Source organism: Talpa occidentalis, unplaced genomic scaffold, assembly GCF_014898055.3.
Source record: "Talpa occidentalis isolate TD23 unplaced genomic scaffold, MPIMG_talOcc4v2.1 talOcc4.2, whole genome shotgun sequence".
NCBI lineage: Eukaryota > Metazoa > Chordata > Mammalia > Eulipotyphla > Talpidae > Talpa > Talpa occidentalis.
In genome coordinates, this window is record NW_023602073.1 from 95,315,800 (window position 1) to 95,335,020 (window position 19,221).

At 44.6% G+C, this 19,221-nt stretch overlaps 2 protein-coding genes across 2 annotated transcripts in view; one reads left to right on the forward strand and one right to left on the reverse strand.

Annotated features, from left to right (window-relative positions):
• Window positions 1-15,042, reverse strand: part of RNGTT (RNA guanylyltransferase and 5'-phosphatase) — a 296,605-nt gene extending 281,563 nt beyond the window's left edge. The window contains exons 1-2 of the mRNA XM_054699028.1: window positions 14,943-15,042; window positions 12,428-12,533 (exon numbers count right to left, since the gene is read on the reverse strand). The gene's annotated coding sequence lies outside the window, so the exon portion shown is untranslated. The remainder of the gene's footprint in view (window positions 1-12,427; window positions 12,534-14,942) is intronic.
• Window positions 14,765-18,952, forward strand: PNRC1 (proline rich nuclear receptor coactivator 1). Its single transcript, XM_037520093.2, has 2 exons — window positions 14,765-15,490; window positions 17,883-18,952. Exons 1-2 carry the CDS (start codon window positions 14,954-14,956, stop codon window positions 18,324-18,326), a joined length of 981 nt encoding a protein of 326 aa, XP_037375990.1. The 5' UTR covers window positions 14,765-14,953; the 3' UTR covers window positions 18,327-18,952.
• Window positions 18,953-19,221: the final 269 nt, after the last annotated feature.

A 19,221-nucleotide genomic window follows, 5' to 3' on the forward strand; every position in this document is an offset into this window, starting at 1 on the left:
AGCCGGGGATCGAACTGGTGCCGCGGAGGCTGCGGGCAGCTTTGCAACCCAGCGCTCAACCACTGCGCCACCGGGGAGGCCCGCCTCAGTTATCTTTTAACAGTTGACTTCTAGCCCATTTTAGGTAAGTAGCTCAAAGAAACTTGAAAAGTGATTTGAATTGCTTAGAAAAAAATTTGGGAACTCACCAACCAGTTTTTAAAAATAAAAGACATTTAAAGGCAGAATTTATAGAACTAGAAGCCACCAGGGCAGCAATCAGGAAGAAATGAAGTATGTGCATGAGTGGGTGTGCCCACACACATCACGGAAGACCACTTTGCCACTTTCTCATTTTGTCTAACAACTCAGTCTCTACCATGCCTTCAACCAGAAATCGCAGCTACTTTAGGGCTTTTGAATATTGGTCCTCTTTCTCCATTCATCCTCTTACCTCCTGATTTTTCAACTCCTACAGCTGGATCCATTTCACCGCATATCACATGTCAAGAAACTGGATAACAGAAGTGATTTCATGGCTCAAAATTGAGGAGAGGGCACCAACTACAATAAATATTAGCTGTAAGAATGAATAATTACTAGAGGTGTGGCTCTGTTACGGGGCAGACGGAGAGGCACCCCAGAGCCCCCAAACCTGCCCATTCTAAATAGGTTCTGCCACCTGCTGCATTAAAACAAAACATACTCTAGTGCATAAGACCCTCAATGGAAAGGAACTTTAACACAATTAGAGTGCAGCAAAGACAAGACAAAAAAAACTTTCCAAATTGAGCAACCAAAGTTACCCACCCATTCCCTCATGGATAAATGCCCAGACAAACAGGGTTGGCCCAAAGCAGGGCCACTGAGGCCCAAAAGCCTGCACAAATCTAAAGCATGTTCCAGCAGGGACCTGTAGAAAAAGGTCAGAAATAGCTAGACAAGTCTGGTAGAAAAAGAGCAAAATCAAAATCAAGATAAAAGCTGCCATTGTTAACATCTCCAGGGGTCTGTCACCCTCATCTCTTTCAACCAGTCCAAGGCAAGAAGTAAGCATAGCTTCTTCACATGTCTCTCTGCTCCATGTGCCTCCTCCAGGTCTCCTGGCTCTCCATCCTTCCTCCTCCAGTCTCCTCTCCAACTTTGTCCCTTCCCTGTTCAGCTCCACCCTACCTAGAGTGGGGCAGGGAACCTGGAACCTGCCCTTCCCTGGGGAGCACCCTGTTATAGCCCTTCTGGACAAGCAATTTTACCTGTAATATGCAAAAGCAGTGAAGGACACAAGACTACAAGATTCAGTCAACGGTTACCTATGGTAACAAAATCAGGTTCTGGTTGTAAGGAGGTGGGGTAAAGGGGGGTAGGGAGAGCAGAAGAGTTCACTGGAAACTAGTTATACTTTGCAAACAGACAAACCTCGATCAAAGCCTGGTTCTACTTTCGCCTTAGTATACGACTTCAATTTCTTTTCTTTAGTCTTAGGTAACAAGCCTGTTTATAATGTCTGACTTTCAGGGATGCTATGGTTTGGGCATGAGGAGAAAGAAGTTTACTCTGGTTCTTCCATGATCCTTTTCACTGGCACTACAAAGAGGAAAGCCTAGTCTGATGGGTTACTTTCTTCTTTGTCTTATCAGAAGGCCAGCACTCTTCCAGAATGGAAGGAGATGCCTCTCCCCACTTCGTTTATTTTTCTCTGCAGTCCTCTCTTCTCTCTTCTGTAAGCATGCTCTAAGTGGTAAATGGTGAGACCAATCTCTCCCTGCCCCCTCTCTTTTTCTGCCTTTTCCTTCTAGGTGGCCTAAGTATGGCAAAGAGAATGGGAACCATTTCCTTTAGAAGACAGACCTGTCTATCCTGTTCCCCTTGCCTCCTGGTGTCTCCTCTCTTCAACCTCCTGTCTCCAATGTGACTAACTGGTAGTAACATTTGGGTTTAGGCTTTAGGAGGAAGAAGGGTCTCATTGAGTCATTTCTGCCAGAGTTCCCTGCCTCAGGGTTTCACACAAAAGTCCACCAGCAATAAAATGTTAATGCAACTAGGTTTAACTTTCATCACACTGTTTAGCAGAGGTGCAGAGACGTAGCAGATGGAATTTTACATTATCAATAAAAATATCTCACGCTTGTACCTTAAGATTGTCTCATTTCAGGTAGTAATTTCCTAGTTTCTCTCCTTTTTTCTTTTCCTCCTCAAAGGGGTATCTGGGTGTGGTGCTTAGGTGACCTCATGATGGCTCACAGTCCACACACTCTCTAGATTATCGCCAACCTGTGTTGCAAGGATGCTAGTCTGGTCTTGCCCCTGAGCTGCCAGTTCTAAGATCTGTTCTCCTGCTCTCCTCCTTCCCTGACTCTTGGGTTAGGGCTGGAAGGAACTTTTCTTGCATCGTATTTACCTCCCTACACCAAGATGAAATTTGTAAACATCCACTTCCCTGAGGCCTACGAGGAGAATGGCAACCAGGGAACATAACTTATGGGAGAGAGGAAAATACACACATAGAGCTACACACATCATCTTTGTTGCATTTTTTTTTTCCTTCCTTTATCATTGTCTGCTGGAGTCTCATATCAGCTTCTGCATTCAATCTGTCTGGTATGTTTTGGTTGAGATCTGTTCTCATACAGGCATGTAGTTGGAAAAGGATCTTGGGGTTTCCAGGGCTTGTCTGACCACATTCTGAAAATTGCCACCCTAGTATAAGAGCTACTGCTGCAAGAATAGCAGATTTTTCCATTATAGAGGCCTCAGCTTTCCAGGTTGCCGCAGACCTTGATATTGGAACAGAATCTGTTTATCAACCTCCCTACCTCTAGCCTCTTCGCTTAGAACTGCACAATTCCTCAGCTGGCAACCTTAAACAGGAAAATGAGATGAAAGATCCTGAGGGAGTATGCTGGCCTTGGGTAAAAGGGAGTGGACCAGACATCCTAGTAAAGAGATGAGGGAAAGAAAAAATTACAGCAAGGAAAGAGAAAGTGTATGACATTCAGGCACATTTATGAATAGGTATGTCTCAGTGTCTGGGCTGCAAAAAGGAAACAAAGAAGCTGAACCTGCAGGGGTGTGTGTGTGTGCGCTTACTGGTGTGGAAGAGCTGGTTCTCAAAAGGGGGAGGAGTTGGTAAACATATTATATTACTTCTACCTGTGTATCTTTTGGGGCCTAGCTGGCAGTGCCACAGTGTTGACCCCACTAGTTGGGCAACTGATAGAAAAATGGCAGCGTGTAATGAGAAATAATAAGTTCTCATTACATTGGAGTGGACTTGCTACCATGGGTGGGAAGGCGTCATGTAACACCTTCTGGTTCATAAACCCTTCCCCACAGGCTAGCACCACCAACACCTCACTGTGTATCTTGCCTATCTTCTTTATAGAAGGAAGGTACAGGCATCCAACTATCAATAGACCTGGCCAAGTCCCAGATACTTACCAATTATCTTCCTTTCATTAGCTGGCCCAGCTCTGCAGGGAAGGATGTGTGTATATGCAGATGTGAGTAACTATGGGGTGCTGCAAGTAGAAGAGTGAGCCACACCCTTTGGCTATTAGATATAAGCTGAATCACTCAGAGCCCCTTGTTGGGAATCTGGACTGCAGACTTCCATGGTTGACTTGTTCATAGGACAGGGAAGCAGCAGCATCCTGAGAATTATGAAGTTGTGTTGATGCCCCAGAGTTCATACTAGGACTTGGTCAGTTTTCCATGAGTTTGACATTCTTACTTGTTTGACATTGTTTGACATTTTACTTGTGTTAGCTTGTGTGATTTCTTTTCCCTGATACTATACAGCTAATCCTAATATATGACAGATCATTAGGTATCTTAGGATATTTATATAGTGTAATAGTGAGACTTACAAGTGAATTGTGAGCTGGCAGGAGGGGGTCTCCCAGCATTCTGCTTAAATGAGTGGACTAAATTAGAGGTGGTAGGAGCTGCTTAACATCTTGTTTCAACAACCCATTTGACATATTCCACCAGATAAACAGCCCCATATCCTAACAATTTTGGCACCATATGTTGACAGAAGGTACCACACATAATGATAAAGGCTATTGTTTTAACAAGAAATAGCCACACCATTTCCTGGAGGAGCGGGGCTGGCAGAGCCTCTACATGCAGGTCAGTAGAAGCCCTGACCAAGAGTGAGGGGATCTCATTAGCATGCTTAAAGGCATACCCTGTGTGGAGATCTAAGATGCTTAGGAGACATGTGATGTATGAAGAAGCATATAACCTGTCTGCCCATGCCCCAGTGTAGCCCAGCTCAAAACATACTAAGACAAGGCTCCCCTCTACCCAATGTTGGTAAAGCAAATCCTAAAAACCTTTCCCTGGTTGCCTAAGGGAAGCCAGACTGGAAACTCTCCTTTTGGATACTTTTCCCTTTGTAGTCTCCCCCTAGATACATACCCGAGTCTAAATCAAATTTAGAAAAAGCCTTGATTAACCGGCCAGCAACTGTCTCTTTCATAGGGAGCAGCCCCGAGCAGGGGGTGATAAGCGTTTTTAAAGCCAGAAACCGCACCTGGGAGTTTGCAGCTGCCACAGCAAGTGGGAGTACAGAAGCCAAACTGTGCTGTTACAAGCAGCGAAGCTTTTCACCACATCCCATGTTTCATGGACAAAGGGTACATACATCTTATTTTTTGATGGGATCCTGGCCTCTATTGTTTTGGCCTGAAATTTTCCCATAGCCCTAACTTGTCCTCCTGAGCTAACTCAAGCTTAGTCCTAGCGTGGTCTGCTACATTTCGCATTGCCCCCATTTCACACCTTATGCAAAGCCTTGTCTGGATATAATCTGTCCTGATTCCTTGTCAAATATTTTTTTTTTTTTTTTCTCAAAAGATTTATTTATTTATTTATACAAGCACTGGGTACAGTCAGAAGCACGGGCGGATGAGAGAATTCACCAGAGCCAGAGGGGAGTGAAGAACAGGCAGACTGACGAAATACACTGCTGAGGGGAGCAGCGGGCGGCAGGAGAGGTCTGCGCACCATGGAGGGATCGAACCTGCGCTGCAGAGGCTGCGGGCAGCTTTGCAACCCAGAGCTCAACTGCTGCACCACCAGGGAGGCCCTCCTTGTCAAATACTTTTACACAGGACTAGAACCTCTGAAAGAAACCCTAGGTCAATAGTACTGTTTAAAAAAAAAAATTTAGACTTTGCTAAAAGATTCAAGAATTGGGCAGCATTCCATCCAGATATTTCGAGGGATTACATAAAAAGAGGGTATTTGCAGACTAAAAAGGGAGGAACAAGGTTTTTAGCAAAAGATTATTTCAGGTAAAGTCACCTTCCCTCAGGGGAAAGCAGGGGGCTTTAAGCAGTTTACCTCTATGGTGCCAGATTAGGAAACTTCAGATTGATTGGTGTAGGATTACACTTTTGGGAGAGGTTAGAACTGCAATGATATTAGATATTAAGACTGGATGGACTGAGCATGAAGGATGCCATTTTGGACCTGCTTTTTTTCTATTTTTTTTTAAGATTTATTTATTTATGCATACAAGAACTGGGGTGTAAACCAGAGGTACAGGAGGGAAGGGGGTGAGAGGATTCACCAGAGAAAGTAGAGAGCATAACAGGCAGATCTACTGAAATACACTTCTGAGGGGAGCAGCGGGCAAGGCAGGAGAGGTCTGCAGCACCATATGGGTTGCTCCTGGCCGGCCAGGGATCAAACTCATGCTGCAGAGGCTGGTGATAGCTTGGTAGCGCTGTCTTTAAACCCTGTGCCCCCAGGGAGGGCCTGTTTTTTTCTATTTTTAAAAGTACCAATCACATTAGGCTTCTATTGCTGTCATAAAAGTTTTAGTGACTTAAAACAGCAGAAAGACCAAAAGGCAAAACCAAGCGTCTTTTGAAAAGTCTCTTCCAGCTTCTAGAAGCTTGTGACTATATCGTTGCCATCTCTGCTTCTGTGTTCATGTTCCCTCCTCCTCTTCTGTCTTTTCTCTGTGTGTCTCTCACAAAGGACATTTGTCACTAGATTTAGGACCCACCTAGATAACCCAGGATGATGTTCTTATCTCTAGATCTGTAACTTAGTGATATGTATAACAATCCTTTCTCAAAAAGACAATATTCAAATGTTCTAGGGATTAGGATATAAACCTATCTTTTAGGGGAGCTACCATTCAACCCACTATAAGTATATAATGTAATATATAGTAAAATAATGCCACAGTGAAAGATGTGTACATTTCGAAGCCCGCTGATATATGTTGGCAATATGCATAATTATTCAATTTGCAGACATTGCACAGAATATTTTTTAAAACTTTTTTTGTCATTGCCCCAGAAATTCAGTCATATTCTTTAGAAAATAAGAAAGGTCATGATAGGATCACCTATATTTGTACAGCATAACAAGTACTGAAGTGGAAAAAGTCAGGCTGACCTGTTAATTAGCTAAAGTCATGTTAAGACAAAGCCTCAATATAGACTAAAAGTTTCAGGGAAACTGATAAACACTCTCAAGGGCACATGCCTGACTTCTGCACCCCAGATAACACTTAGAAATCTCCTGCTTCTATACTTCCTGCTTTTTTTTTAGAGTGCAAGTGTACCCCTGCTGAGACAACAAATATTCTGTTGCCTAATTGCTCAGGGCTCAAACTTTGGAGAAAAATTTTCTCTGGGTCCACTTGGGTAAATAAAAAGGCTTCCCTCCTCCTTCAGGATACCTGACGGAATCCTGCCATAACTTTTATATCCTTGGGACTTCAAAATGATAATATTGTTAGCAGGCAGATGGAGGGGCACCCCAGGACCTTCAAACCTCATGCTCTAAATGGGTTTTGCCATCTGCCACATAAAAACAAAGCATAGGGCCTCCCTGGTGGCACAAGGGGTTAAGATGCAGTACTATGAAGCTATCCGCAGTCACTGCAGCAGGACTTTCTTTCAATCACCAGCCAGAGAGGTGACCCAACGACACAGCAGACCTCTCCTATCTTGCCCGCTGCTCCCCTCAGCAGTGTATTTCAGTACATCTGCCTGTTGTGCTCCCCACTCAGTCCTGGTGAATCCTCCTACCCCCTGCATCTCTCTGGCCTGCACCCCAACTCTTGTATGCATAAATAAATCAATCTTAAAAAAAAAATAAAGACAAAGCATACTCTAATGCACAAGACCTTCACTAGAAAAGAACTTTATTACAATTAGTGTGCAAAAGAGAGAAAAGAAAGAATATAGTTAAAATAGTTTCCACATGAAACACCCAAAGTTACCCATGCCCTCATGGGTTGGACCAAAGCAGGGCCACTGAGGTCCAAAAGCTTGCCACTAATTTAAAATTAAAAAAAAATAATAATAAATGAAGTGCCAATTCTAGTAGCTTCCTGACAAACTGCATGGGGAGTAAATTTCTTGAGCTATAATATCTTTGAAAGATCTTTATTCTACCCGTGTGCTTGGTTAATAGTTATGGAAGTATCTTCGTTAGTTCAGGCTGCTATAACAAAGTACTACAAACTGGGTGTCTTATAAACAACAGAAAAGTATTTCTAACAATTCTGGAGGCTTGAAGTTCAAGATCAGCATACCAACATGGTTGAGTTCTGACAAGGGTCCTCTTCTGAATTACTGATTGCAGACTTCTTATTATATCCTCACAGGGATGACAGCACAGAGAGAGGAAACAAGTTCTCTTATATTGAAAGGGAGCTAACCCCAGTCATTAGTGTTCCACCCTCAGGATTCAATTGCATCCCAAAGTCCCCACCTCGAAATCTATCACATTGGGAGGTAGGGTTTCAACATAGGAACATTAAGTTCTTAACAGGAGGAAACAGACTTCTAAGTTGGAATAATATCCTATTGGAATTTTGAAGTAATTTTTCCATTGTCCTCCAACTTCAGGCTGAGATTTCAGATTCATATTCTGATTCTCATGCTTTGTGACCTATTTTTTACCTTAGAAAAAAATTTATACTCCTGTCTTTCTTATTTCCTTTCTTAACGTAGGACTATTTTCATCCATTATGTTGAGTATTTCAAGTTATAGGCTCCTGTTCTTCAGTTCTGGGAAATTTGTATGGCATTTTTCTTTGAAAATTTCTTTCCTTCCATTTACTGATTTCTTTCTCTGGAATTCTTATTTGGAATACTGAGCCTTAAGGACAGAGCCACAAATGCTCTTTATTTTTTAGTTTTCAGACTCTTAATTTTAAATTTTTACTTCCTGAAAAACTGCCTTATGTTTACCTTTAATTTGCTTCAATTGGAATGTTCTTTTGTCCTGATATCTTAAATTTTCAATAGCTCTTTTTTTTAGTTTCCTTTTTTATAGCATCTCATTTTTGTTACATGAATGTACTATATTCCTAAGACTGTGAGACTATTAATTAGAGGAGTTTTTAAAAGACTTTCCTTGTCTCCTTGTCCTGCAAATTCCTTTTATTACTATATGCTTGTTTTGCTCCCCCCAAAACTGGTGATCCATGCCCGAATACTTATTATTTAGGGTATAGCAGTAAGAAGTTGATTGTAAATTTAATGTGCCAGGAATGTATTATTGGCTAATTGGTGTCACTATAGGATAGTCTAGTATCTTAAAGAAGCCAGAGGCCAGCATTTAATCTCATCCTATGTATTTGTACATGTTAAAAATAATTGTAATATGCTTTACTAGCTAGGCCAAAATGTATATCACCCTCCTCTTTCCCTTGAAACTCAAAAAGCTAATGATGTCATTTAGATACATTTATAGCAATGAGTCACATTTGGCTGCAAGTCATAATCAATATCTCAGAGAAAGCTTGTCAAAAATATCAACATCACAGTTTCATTCTGAGTTTCTCTGTGAGGGTGGGTGTTCTAGCTCTTTAGCTGCAATCCAAACACTCTTGGTTTTTCTCTAAGTGTTCAGGAATTTTGAAAAAACCCAGGGAGTGTCAGTTTTATCTCCTTGTAAAAACCTTAAATTTTCAAGGATAAAGTAATGATGTGGTGAAAGATAACTCAAGCAATGTTCGTTTGCACAAATCCTAAATCTCTCTGGATGTTTAAAGGATATTTGAAATGTCCTTTCATTTTTCTTTTTACGTTCCGGGGTTACAAATTACAAGAAAATACTGCACCATCTCATTTAGGCTTGAAAATCATAAGCATTTTTCCCAAATAAGTATTCATTTTGTAACCTTTTACCAATACATAGTTGAAAGAGCCTAGAATTTAAAATTCCATTCTATCATATAATTCTAAGTTGAAATACTATAAAAAGTGGGGCACTGCAATATTTTATAAAAATGAGTAGTGCTATTTTCCTCATGAAGTTTTAGCTCACTAAAGGACAGAATTGGATTGACTGTTCTGGGAACTGACAAATAAAGGAGATTTGACTTGGAATGTTTTAATCCATCTTCTTTTTTTTTTTTAAAGATTTATTTATTTATACAAGCACTGGGTACAGTCAGAAGAGCAGGAGGGTGAGAGAATTCACCAGAGCCAGAGCAGAGCAGACAGACTGACGAAGTACACTGCTGAAGGGAGCAGCAGGCGGCAGGAAAGGTCTGCGCGCCCTGTAGGACCCTCACCTGATGGCCAGGGATCGAACCAGGGCTGCAGCGGCTGCAGGAAGCTTCAACCCAGCGCTCAACCGCTGAGCCACTGGGGAGGCCCTAATCCATCTTCTTTAAACTTCTTAGAAGTTTAACTCACTTTCTGGAGATGTCAAATGAAATAATCAGAGATAACCAGATTGATTAACCAAATGGATTTCCATGTTTTTACACTAAACCATGGGAACACTTTTTCTCTCAGGGGTTCATGAAAAAGTAAAAACAACTTAATTATTTGTGATCCTTTTGTTTTTGAGACAAAACATAAATTTAATTCATTTCACATTAAAATGGAGAATATCAAAAATCAAACTTACTAAACCATAAAATCATATTGCATCCTCTGGGTTTTCATATTCTTGTCAAGCCTATTATAACTCTCCAGATCAACTAGATTTGAAAGTCTGCAAGTCATCCCTTTTCTCTCCTTTCTCCTTACCTTTCCTGACTCTCATACTTTCCACCCTAACTGGTATCCCTGGTCAACTCATGTTGTCAGTCACCAGATCTCAGGCTTTTATGCCCATGTCCAACTTTCCATTTCCTTTGAATTATCTTAGAGTTAAGTTCCTCACAGAGTAGTTATTACTATTTGCCTCTCTACCTTCAATGTATTTTTAGAGGAGTTTTAGGCTTACTTACACACTTTACTTGTCTAAACCGGCAATAAGAGTGAGATGAACTGGATGATTATGGACCTTATTTTTTTTTTTTTTTAAGATTTATTTATTCATGCATACCAGAACTGGGGCAGAGGCCAAGGGTGCAGTGGGGGTGAGAGGATTCACCACAGACAGAGTACGGAACAGACAGGCAGGCTGACTGGAATACACTGCTGAGGTGAACAGCAGGAGAGATAAGGGAGTACTGCTGCGCCAGCCATGTGGGTAGTTCCCTGGCAGGCAGGGGGTCAGGGATCAAACTCGTGCTGCAGAGGCTGCAGATAGCTTCACAGTGCTGTGCTTAACCCCTTGCACCATCAGGGAGGCCTGATTATGGACCTTATTTTAAAATGGAAGCTCTGCTCAGGTCCTGCCAATTGCTGGTTCACCAGGGATGATAGAATAGGGTTGCTAGAAATTCAACTTTCCAAGAAAAGCCAGAGATCCCCTGAGATCCCCCCTAGGTTCCCTCACTTCCATTGGATTCCTGGAAATTGTAGATATAAGATGAGGAATTTTTGCACCTAGAAGGTAGGTTATGCAATGTTCTGGCTTGGTTAAACCTCTCAATGATTGTCATGTCCACAGTCCCTGAAATAGTCCTAAGTAGATAGGTGCCATCCTGGCTTACCACCCTAGACAAGAACCACTCAGAGGATATCTAGTAAAAAAATTCTATTGACCCAAGATAATGGTGACAAATCATCCGACATCCAATCTGGAACAATCCAAACTGGACCAATCAGTTCCTCTCTCTGTGGAATTTGAACTTTAAGTAAACACTAAATGGTAGTGATAGTGGAAGTAGAAATAACAAAAAGCACAGATAGAGTGGTTGAGTCATAGGAATGCCACAACATTAGAGTCAGAATAAACATCTGCTAAATAGTGACAAAATAGCCTAGTAACTACACTGGTGCTGGAACCTGAATACATTTTGAGTTTCCAAACTTTATTCTAAGTCTTTTACTCACTATAGGATAATTCCTATAGAGTCTGGAATTCTATGAAGCCTGGTATGTGGTCACAGGGGTTAAGTCTCAGCCACTGCAAGGTTTGAATATTAAAAGTAAACTTACTAGGGGCCTCCCCAGTGGTGCAGCGGTTGAGCGTTGGGTTGCAAAGCTGCCCTCAGCCTCTGCAGCGCTGGTTCGATCACCTGCTGCTCCCGGGCCACTGGAGGAGGGTCCCGCATGGCGCGCAGACCAGCCGCTGCGTCCCTCAGCAGTGTACTTCGGTCCTTCTGCCTGCTCTGCTCCCCGCTCTGGCTCTGGTGAATTCTCTCACCCTCCCGTGCTTCTGACTATACCTAGTGCTTGTATAAATAAATAAATAAATCTTTAAAAAAAAAAAAGTATGGGCCTCCCTGGTGGCGCAGCGGTTGATTGCTGGGTTGTGAGGCTGCCCGCGGCCTCTGCAGCGCCGGTTCGGTTCGATCCCCCGCCGCCGGGCGGGGGTTCCACATGGGTGCAGACCTCTCCTGCCGCCCGTTGCTTCCCTCAGTAGTGTACTTCGTCAGTCTGTCTGTTCTGCTCCCTGCTCTGGCTCTGGTGAATTCTCTCACCCTCCTGCACTTCTGACTGTACCCAGTGCTTCTATAAATAAATAAATAAATAAATAAATCTTAAAAAAAAAAAAAAGTAAACTTACTAAAAATTAAGGTTTTCTAGAAACTAAACATAAAGAGTAACATGAAATCCAAAAATCTAGTTTACAAAACCCATATAGCTTTCTTTTGGTGTCCCATTCCAGCTCCCAGTCTTTCAGTGGTGGGTACCCAATCTTAGTCCCCAATTACTCAGATTAAAATACAGTATTAAGAATCTTTACCCTGAGTCCTTCCCTTCAGGCCTCAAAAAGATAAATCCTGTACCAGGCAGTAACTCCAACTCTCACCCAAGAGATAACACAAATAGTATGTGAACTTGATCAAGAGCCCACAGAACTGGCTGCCAATCAGCAGGAAGAGAAACTGTTCTCAAGGACAATGTAATAATACACCGAAGTAACATATAATTAAAAAGCACTAGGCATTAAGTGATTTAGTCCCAGACCCACTGTGTGATCCTTATGTAAGTTATTTTATCTTTACAAGCTTATTTATATCATAGGTAAAATAGAGTCTCTCTAACTACCTTAAAGGATTAGAGCAAGACTAAAATAACAGATGAAAAGGTACTTTGAAAAACAAAAACCAATGAATTACCTCCATTCCAAAGGTTCAGTAATCTCTGCTTACTCTTCTACAACTCTGGCCAGCTCAATCTTCTCACCAGTTCCTAAATGCAACTTCAATTTGCAGACTTGAGAATCTGAAATAAAGGCTCTGTAAGATCTTTTACAGCTCTAGAAGTGTATGATTTCCATTCATCCTGTGACCACAAGTGTTTACTATGTATATGCTGGAAACATCAAAATGAGTAAAATTCTGCAAAAAAGGATAAAATCCAAATCAATAGTAATGGATGTGGTAGTAAAAGTTTACATAAAGTTACAGGGGCGTGCAATTTGAATAGTTCCTCTGTTTCATTTTACTATCAAATCATAACACACTACCAAGCACTACAATGCTGCGATATATTGGCTAGAGACTGTTAGCATGCAGAGGGCTGCTATTGTTGTGGTCTTCTAAAAACCTACAGTCTAGGGCCTCCCCGGTGGTGCAGCGGTTGAGTGCTGGGTTGCGAAGCTGCCCGCAGCCTCTGCGGCGCCGGTTCGATCCCCGGCTGCTCCCCGGCCACCAGAGGAGGGTCCCACATGGCGCGCAGACCTCTCCTGCCGCCCGCTGCTCCCCTCAGCAGTGTACTTCGGTCCTTCTGCCTGCTCTGCTCCCCGCTCTGGCTCTAGTGAATTCTCTCACCCTCCTGTGCTTCTGACTGTACCCAGTGCATGTATAAACGAAACAAACAAACAAATAAATAAATAAAACATGCCTCTATTAAAAAAAAAAATAAAATAAAATAAAATAAAAACCTACAGTCTAGTGTGGCAGGTAATATGGATGATGTTAAAGCTGGCCTTGCCAGATCTACACTGGTGTTCAAATTCTGCTAACTTACTGTAAGATTGACAGATATTTTAACCTAAGACTTCGTTTCTCCTCAAGTAAAACGGAGATAAACTAAAGCACCTATTCCTTAATGTTATTGTGAGGTCCAAGTGAGATACTTAATGTAAAAGAACAGTTCCTAGACAAAAATGCTTGATAAACAGCCACAATTCTTTGTGTGCGGAGCACAGTGTGGGCAGATGATTGGGGGGAGCTTTCCACCAACAGTCACCTAGCAAAACACACTGTAGGTTGCAGAACTGTTTTACTTTCTCCCTGAAAGGAAAGCCTCCTCTTTTGCCCTCTCGTCAGTCCCAGGCACCTTTTTGCGATCCCAAAACCTCACAGTCCTTCAGTAGAAAAGCAGTAAAGATTCCAATGCCCAATTACAGGTTTATGGATAACTTTCTATACCAAGGGGCCAATTTCAACCATCAAGCTACCCTCCCGAGGCTTACTCTGATTACCATGGCCAATGAGCAGCGTGGCTGATCCCAGTAAAGTGAGGAGGGGGTGAAAAGAGTGCACCACACTTCAAACATAAGTTAAACGTGATTTTCTTCACGATCGTTGGGGGTGGGGTGGGGGAGTGGGCAATCCTTCCACGTACAATTGTTAGGGGGAAATGATGTCCTGAGCTAATCCCATACAGGCTTTGTGGACCCCACCCCCACTCCAGACTAAAGCCATCAGGACATTGGGAAAGACAAATCCCATCACCACCAAAGGGAGGGTGGCTGGGACCTGAGGGTGGAGTTGGGCAGCCAGGTTGGGTATAAAAACCAAACACATGGGCCTTGGGGGGGTCGCTACCGCTCGCCTCCTGGCTTCACGGCTCCTGGCTCGCGGCCAACAATCAGAGCGCCATTTGGGATTCCTGATCGGCGGATCGGGTAGGACTCATTTAAAACTTTATCTCCACTTTTCTCCCTGAACTGTACATTTCCTCATTTCCCCTTCCCTTGTAAAAACCTTTTATTAACCTTTCGCGTGTGCCTGCAGTAGAGCATTGATAAGTCCTTTCAAGCGCACGGGTGAGGACCCACAGTCAGGCACCCCGTTTTGTATCGGGGCTGCTCTACAACACTTTGAAATACCTATTTTTTAATGACACTAACGCTATCATGTTGGGCTGAAATAACAGCTACTTCCCCAAGGTCAGCGACCAAAGGAGCAACCTCGCAGTTTCCAGATTCTTCCTCCCTCCTCGCCCTCCTCCCCCAACGCCGTGAGCTTCAGTCTCCCGACCCCTGCCCCGGGGCGAGCGGAGCGGGCGCGCCGGGTGGGGGGGGGTGGGGCTGAAACGGAACTTCATTGTTCGCGGGCCCGACTCTTCCCGAAAGAGCCCGTTGGCAGCGCCTGCGCAGTGCGCGCTCTTTGTGCCGGGCTGCAGCGAGCGGCTTGTTTGTATGTCTCCCCGAGCCGGCGGAGGCGGCGCCGGCGGGCATGGCCGGCCAGCTCACGCTCTGATTGGGCTGCCGCATGGGGGAGGGCGGGCCCGGGGCGGAGCTTCTGATAACAACACTCCGAGCTGGGGCTGAGGCTATTTGTTGCTGCGCCGCCACCGCCCGAGCCATGGTCCGCGCTTCTCTCGGGCCCTCCTAGCAGCAGCCGCCGCCGCCCTGTGCTCTCTGGCTTTACGTCCTCCTCCTGCGCCTCCTGAGCTCCTTACCTCCTCGCGCCATGACCGTCGTCTCCGTCCCGCAGCGGGAGCCGCTGGTCCTGGGCGGCCGCCTGGCCCCCCTCGGCTTCTCCGGCCGCGGTTACTTCGGGGCCCTCCCGATGGTGACCGCAGCTCCGCCTCTGCCCCGGATCCCGGACCCCCGGGCACTTCCCCCCACCCTCTTCCTCCCGCCCTTCCTGGGGGGAGACGGTCCCTGCCTGGCCCCCCAGACTCGCGCTCCGGCACCTCTGCCCAACTGCAGCCTCGCCACGGCGGGGGGCACCCCTCGGGCCGCGCCGAAGAAGCGGCGGAAGAAGAAGGTCCGGGCCAGCCCGGCGGGGCAGCTGCCCAGCCGCTTCCACCAGTACCAGCAGCACCGGCCGAGCCTGGAGGACGGGCGGAGCCCCGGGCCGGGCCGGAGCGGGGCGCAGGGAGTCTCGGGCCAGGCCGCCGCCTCAGCCCCGGGACCGGCGGGCGCAGCGCGCAGTGAGGACGCGAGCCCTTTCCCTGGCCCGCTGCCGCCCGCGGCGCCCGGCCAGCCCTCGCTCAGGAGAGAGGTGAGCCCCGCGGCGGGGACGAGGGGGCGGTTGGGAGTTCCGGCCCTTGGGCCGCCACGGTGGACGCGCCCCGGAGCCCCGCACTTAGGGCTCGGGGTGTGGGGCCGGGGTGAGGGGCGGCTGTTTACTCGGGAGGGAAGTTTCCGTGACGCCCGCTCGGCTCTGGCTGGGGGCGGGGGGAGGGGAAGGGGAAGGGGCGGCCTGCGCTGGCACCGCAGATTGGCTCCCGGGCGCCGGCCAATCAGAGGGGCGGCTGCGCCCCAGCAACAGCCCGGATTTAGAAGGCTGGCGGCGTTCCAGGGGGTTTCGGCGTTCGGGCCCCGCGCTGGGGGGGCGGGGAGGGGCCCGCGGGAGGCTGACGTCAGCGCGCTACGTGCGCAGCGCTCCGGCGCTTATGAAGGCGGCTTGGCCGGGCGCGGGGTGGCCGGGGAAGGGGTGGGGGCTCGCCCTGGCTTCCGGACCTAGGTGCCCCTGAGACTAGTGGGCGGCCGCGTTCTGTGGGGCTCCCCTCCCCGGGGCGCCATTTGGGGCGGGGAGGGGGGCCGCGAGCTCTGCCGGGCCGTTCGGCTTTCTGCTGAGGGGTGAGCTTCCCGGTGTGGGGCGCCCGTCCAGATGGGGCTCTGCCCGTCCGGGCCGACCTACTTAGCGCCCGTGGAACTTGTGGAGTCGGCGGGCGCCGTGCGGAGTTCGCGTCGCCGTCGGCTCCGGACGCGGGGGGGGGGTGCTGAGCCCCACTTTTGGTGGAAGGACGTTCGTCACTTCCGTCCGGAGTGAAGTTGGAGAAGTTACCGATCGGGCTGACTCTGTGCTGCCCGACTGCCATGCTGTTGAGCGAGGGTGATACTGATGTTAAAAGGGTTAAATCGCCAAATTTGAAGTTCAAGTTGCCCTTAATCAGAATAAAACCTTTTACAACCATTTGTTGAAAGACTGTTGGACAGGTTTGCAGGTTGTCTGTACCCTTGGGGGAAAAAAACTTGGTTGTAATTACTGGCATGCTCGTATTAGATTGCTTGCAGGTGTTAAGATTCCATGGCTCTCGTGAAGTATTCGAGATAACCTGAAAGCTGGGTGTTGGTTTCTCCCAGCCTGTCATTGTGATTGTGCCGGGGAGCTCCGTCGGCAGTTTCCCGGCGCTGACGTGCGCTGTGTTCCCTGGGACCCGAGCTTCCGGCCGCTGGCTGCGGTTCTGCCGCGGGCCACGCGACGGCGGCCTGGCGGCCCCCGGGGTCCCCGCACACATCCGTCCTCGCTGCCTATCAGGATCTCTTGCCTTAGGAGTTACTGGAATTTGCCACAGAGCTCTTGAGACAGTTATTAAACCAGAAAGTAGGGTGTAAACAGGAAATTTCTGGTAATACTTCTTACAAGTAATGTATAATTGGAAGAGATGGTTAAAAATGATAAGTTTTTAGTATTTGGTTATTTTAATCTCTTTAATTCTGAAAAAAGTTTTTCAGAAGTTCATCATTTTCCTGTTTCATCAAAACACTTAACTTAAAATCTCTTCATCTTTTACTTCCGAAATAATTTTAAAGTTACCTAAGTAGGTAGGAGATGACTACTGTACCTAGTAACAGTTTTGTTTTTTTTTTTAAATAATAAATTTTATTCTTATATTCCCCATACAATTGCAGCCCCCCCCCATTCTGACCCCAATCCCTCCCCTCCCGCCCCCGCCCCCTAAAAGTGTCTCTGGTTCATAGTTTTTTGTTGATTTTGATTTTCACTTTCTTATAGTTATTCATTTTCCTGGTCCCTTATTTAAATTTTCTAGATTCCTGCTATGAGTGAGACCATCCGGTATTTTTTTTTCTTTTTGGCTTATTTCGCTGAGCATGATCCCTTCCAGCGCCATCCATGTTGCTGCAAATTGCATGTGTTTATCTTTTTTGAATGCTGAGTAATATTCCATGGTATATATGTACCACATCTTCTTGATCCAGTCATCTATTTTTGGGCTTTTGGGTTGTTTCCAAAGCTTAGCTATTGTAAACAGTGCAACAGTTTTTATTTTTAACCACACTTTAAACCAACCAAAATGAAAGCATTTGAAAGTTTCTACTGGCAACATCCTATTGTAAAAACACACCTTTGCAAGAAAGACTCGCTTACGTGTTTTGAAGATAGTAGCAGTTAGTTCCTTTTCATTTTCTTAGGTTTGACTCTAGGACTTGATTATATATCACTGACTAACAGTGGGGGTTAACTTTATTTTTTAGTGGCAAGCAAAATTAGAGGTGAGTATTTTGATGTTCAGCGGTCTACACAACATAGTATTTGATCAAGACGGTAAATTGAGTCTCTGGGAACTTATTTATATGGTATGAGGTTCATGACTGGTTTTCATCACAACACTGTATATTCACTTTTATGTTTTTTTGTCTTGCAGGTTTTAAAATCAAAGATGGGAAAATCAGAGAAAATTGCCATTCCCCACAGCCAGCTTGTTCATGGTATACACTTGTGTGAACAACCAAAGATAAATAGACAGAAAAACAAATACAACTTACCACTAACCAAGATCGCCTCTACAAAAAGAAATGAAAATAACTTTTGGCAAGATTCTGTTCCATCTGATATAATTCAGAAGCAGGAAAAAAAGCCTTTTAAAAATACTGAGAATGTTAAAAATATGCATTTGAAGAAATCTGCATTTGTGACTGAAGTGAGCCAAAAGGAAAATTATGCTGGAGCAAAGTTTAGTGATCCACCTTCTCCTAGTGTTCTTCCAAAGCCTCCTAGTCATTGGATGGGAAGCACTGTTGAAAATTCCAACCAAAATAGGGAATTGATGGCAGTACACTTAAAAACTCTCCTAAAAGTTCAAACTTAGATTTCAGTATGTATGTAAGTTTTTCCAAAATCCCTGGACTCTTGAGAAGAAAATGGTACAGAAATGGAAATTTGCCTTGTAAAAATACAAGTGCAAAAGATGAGTTAAAAAATTACAGCCTGTATTATATTTTATATTTTGTAAATACTGTATACCATGTATTATGTGTATATTGTTCATACTTGAGAGGTACATTATAGTTTTGTTATGAAAGTATGTATTTTGCCCTGCCTTCAAATGGTAGGTGTTTTGTATATACAAAGGAGAAATTTTAAGTGTGCTAAGGCACATGGAAGACCAATTTATTTGCACAAGATACTGAGATTTTTTTCTCAAGAAACAGCTATTGAATCTCAAGGTGAAGATCTAAATGTGAACAATTTACTGATGCACTACTGAAATTTTAAGTCTGTGGCACAATCATTGTGAACATGGGATTTATCTATTTCTCTAAATTGTTTTCTGCCTTCAAATCTGGTTACCGGAAAACTCCTACTCCCATTTTCACCAAACTTAATTTCTGGTTTTGGTTTCTATCCATTCAAATTTGAAATACTTCTACTAATATTCCAACAAAATCGGTTATAATCAAATTTTTAAATAATAATAATTTGGCCCCCCCATTTCGGACTAGTCTTGACTCTGTGTGTGACTGTTTTTACTGTTTGAATGGGTGCCTGCAAAATTTGAACTAACTTTACATTTTACTTGGTTAAGTGTTACTTCAACTTTATAATTGTTTATCCTCCCTCTGCAGATTAGAGTCCTTTTTTTATTTTTACATTGCTACCTGTAAGGGAAGGAATTAGCCAATTTACGAATGGAAATGAAATGGTGAAAAGTAAAACTGATAAGTTCATAACTTAAACCTTTATATATGGACTGTTAGATAATG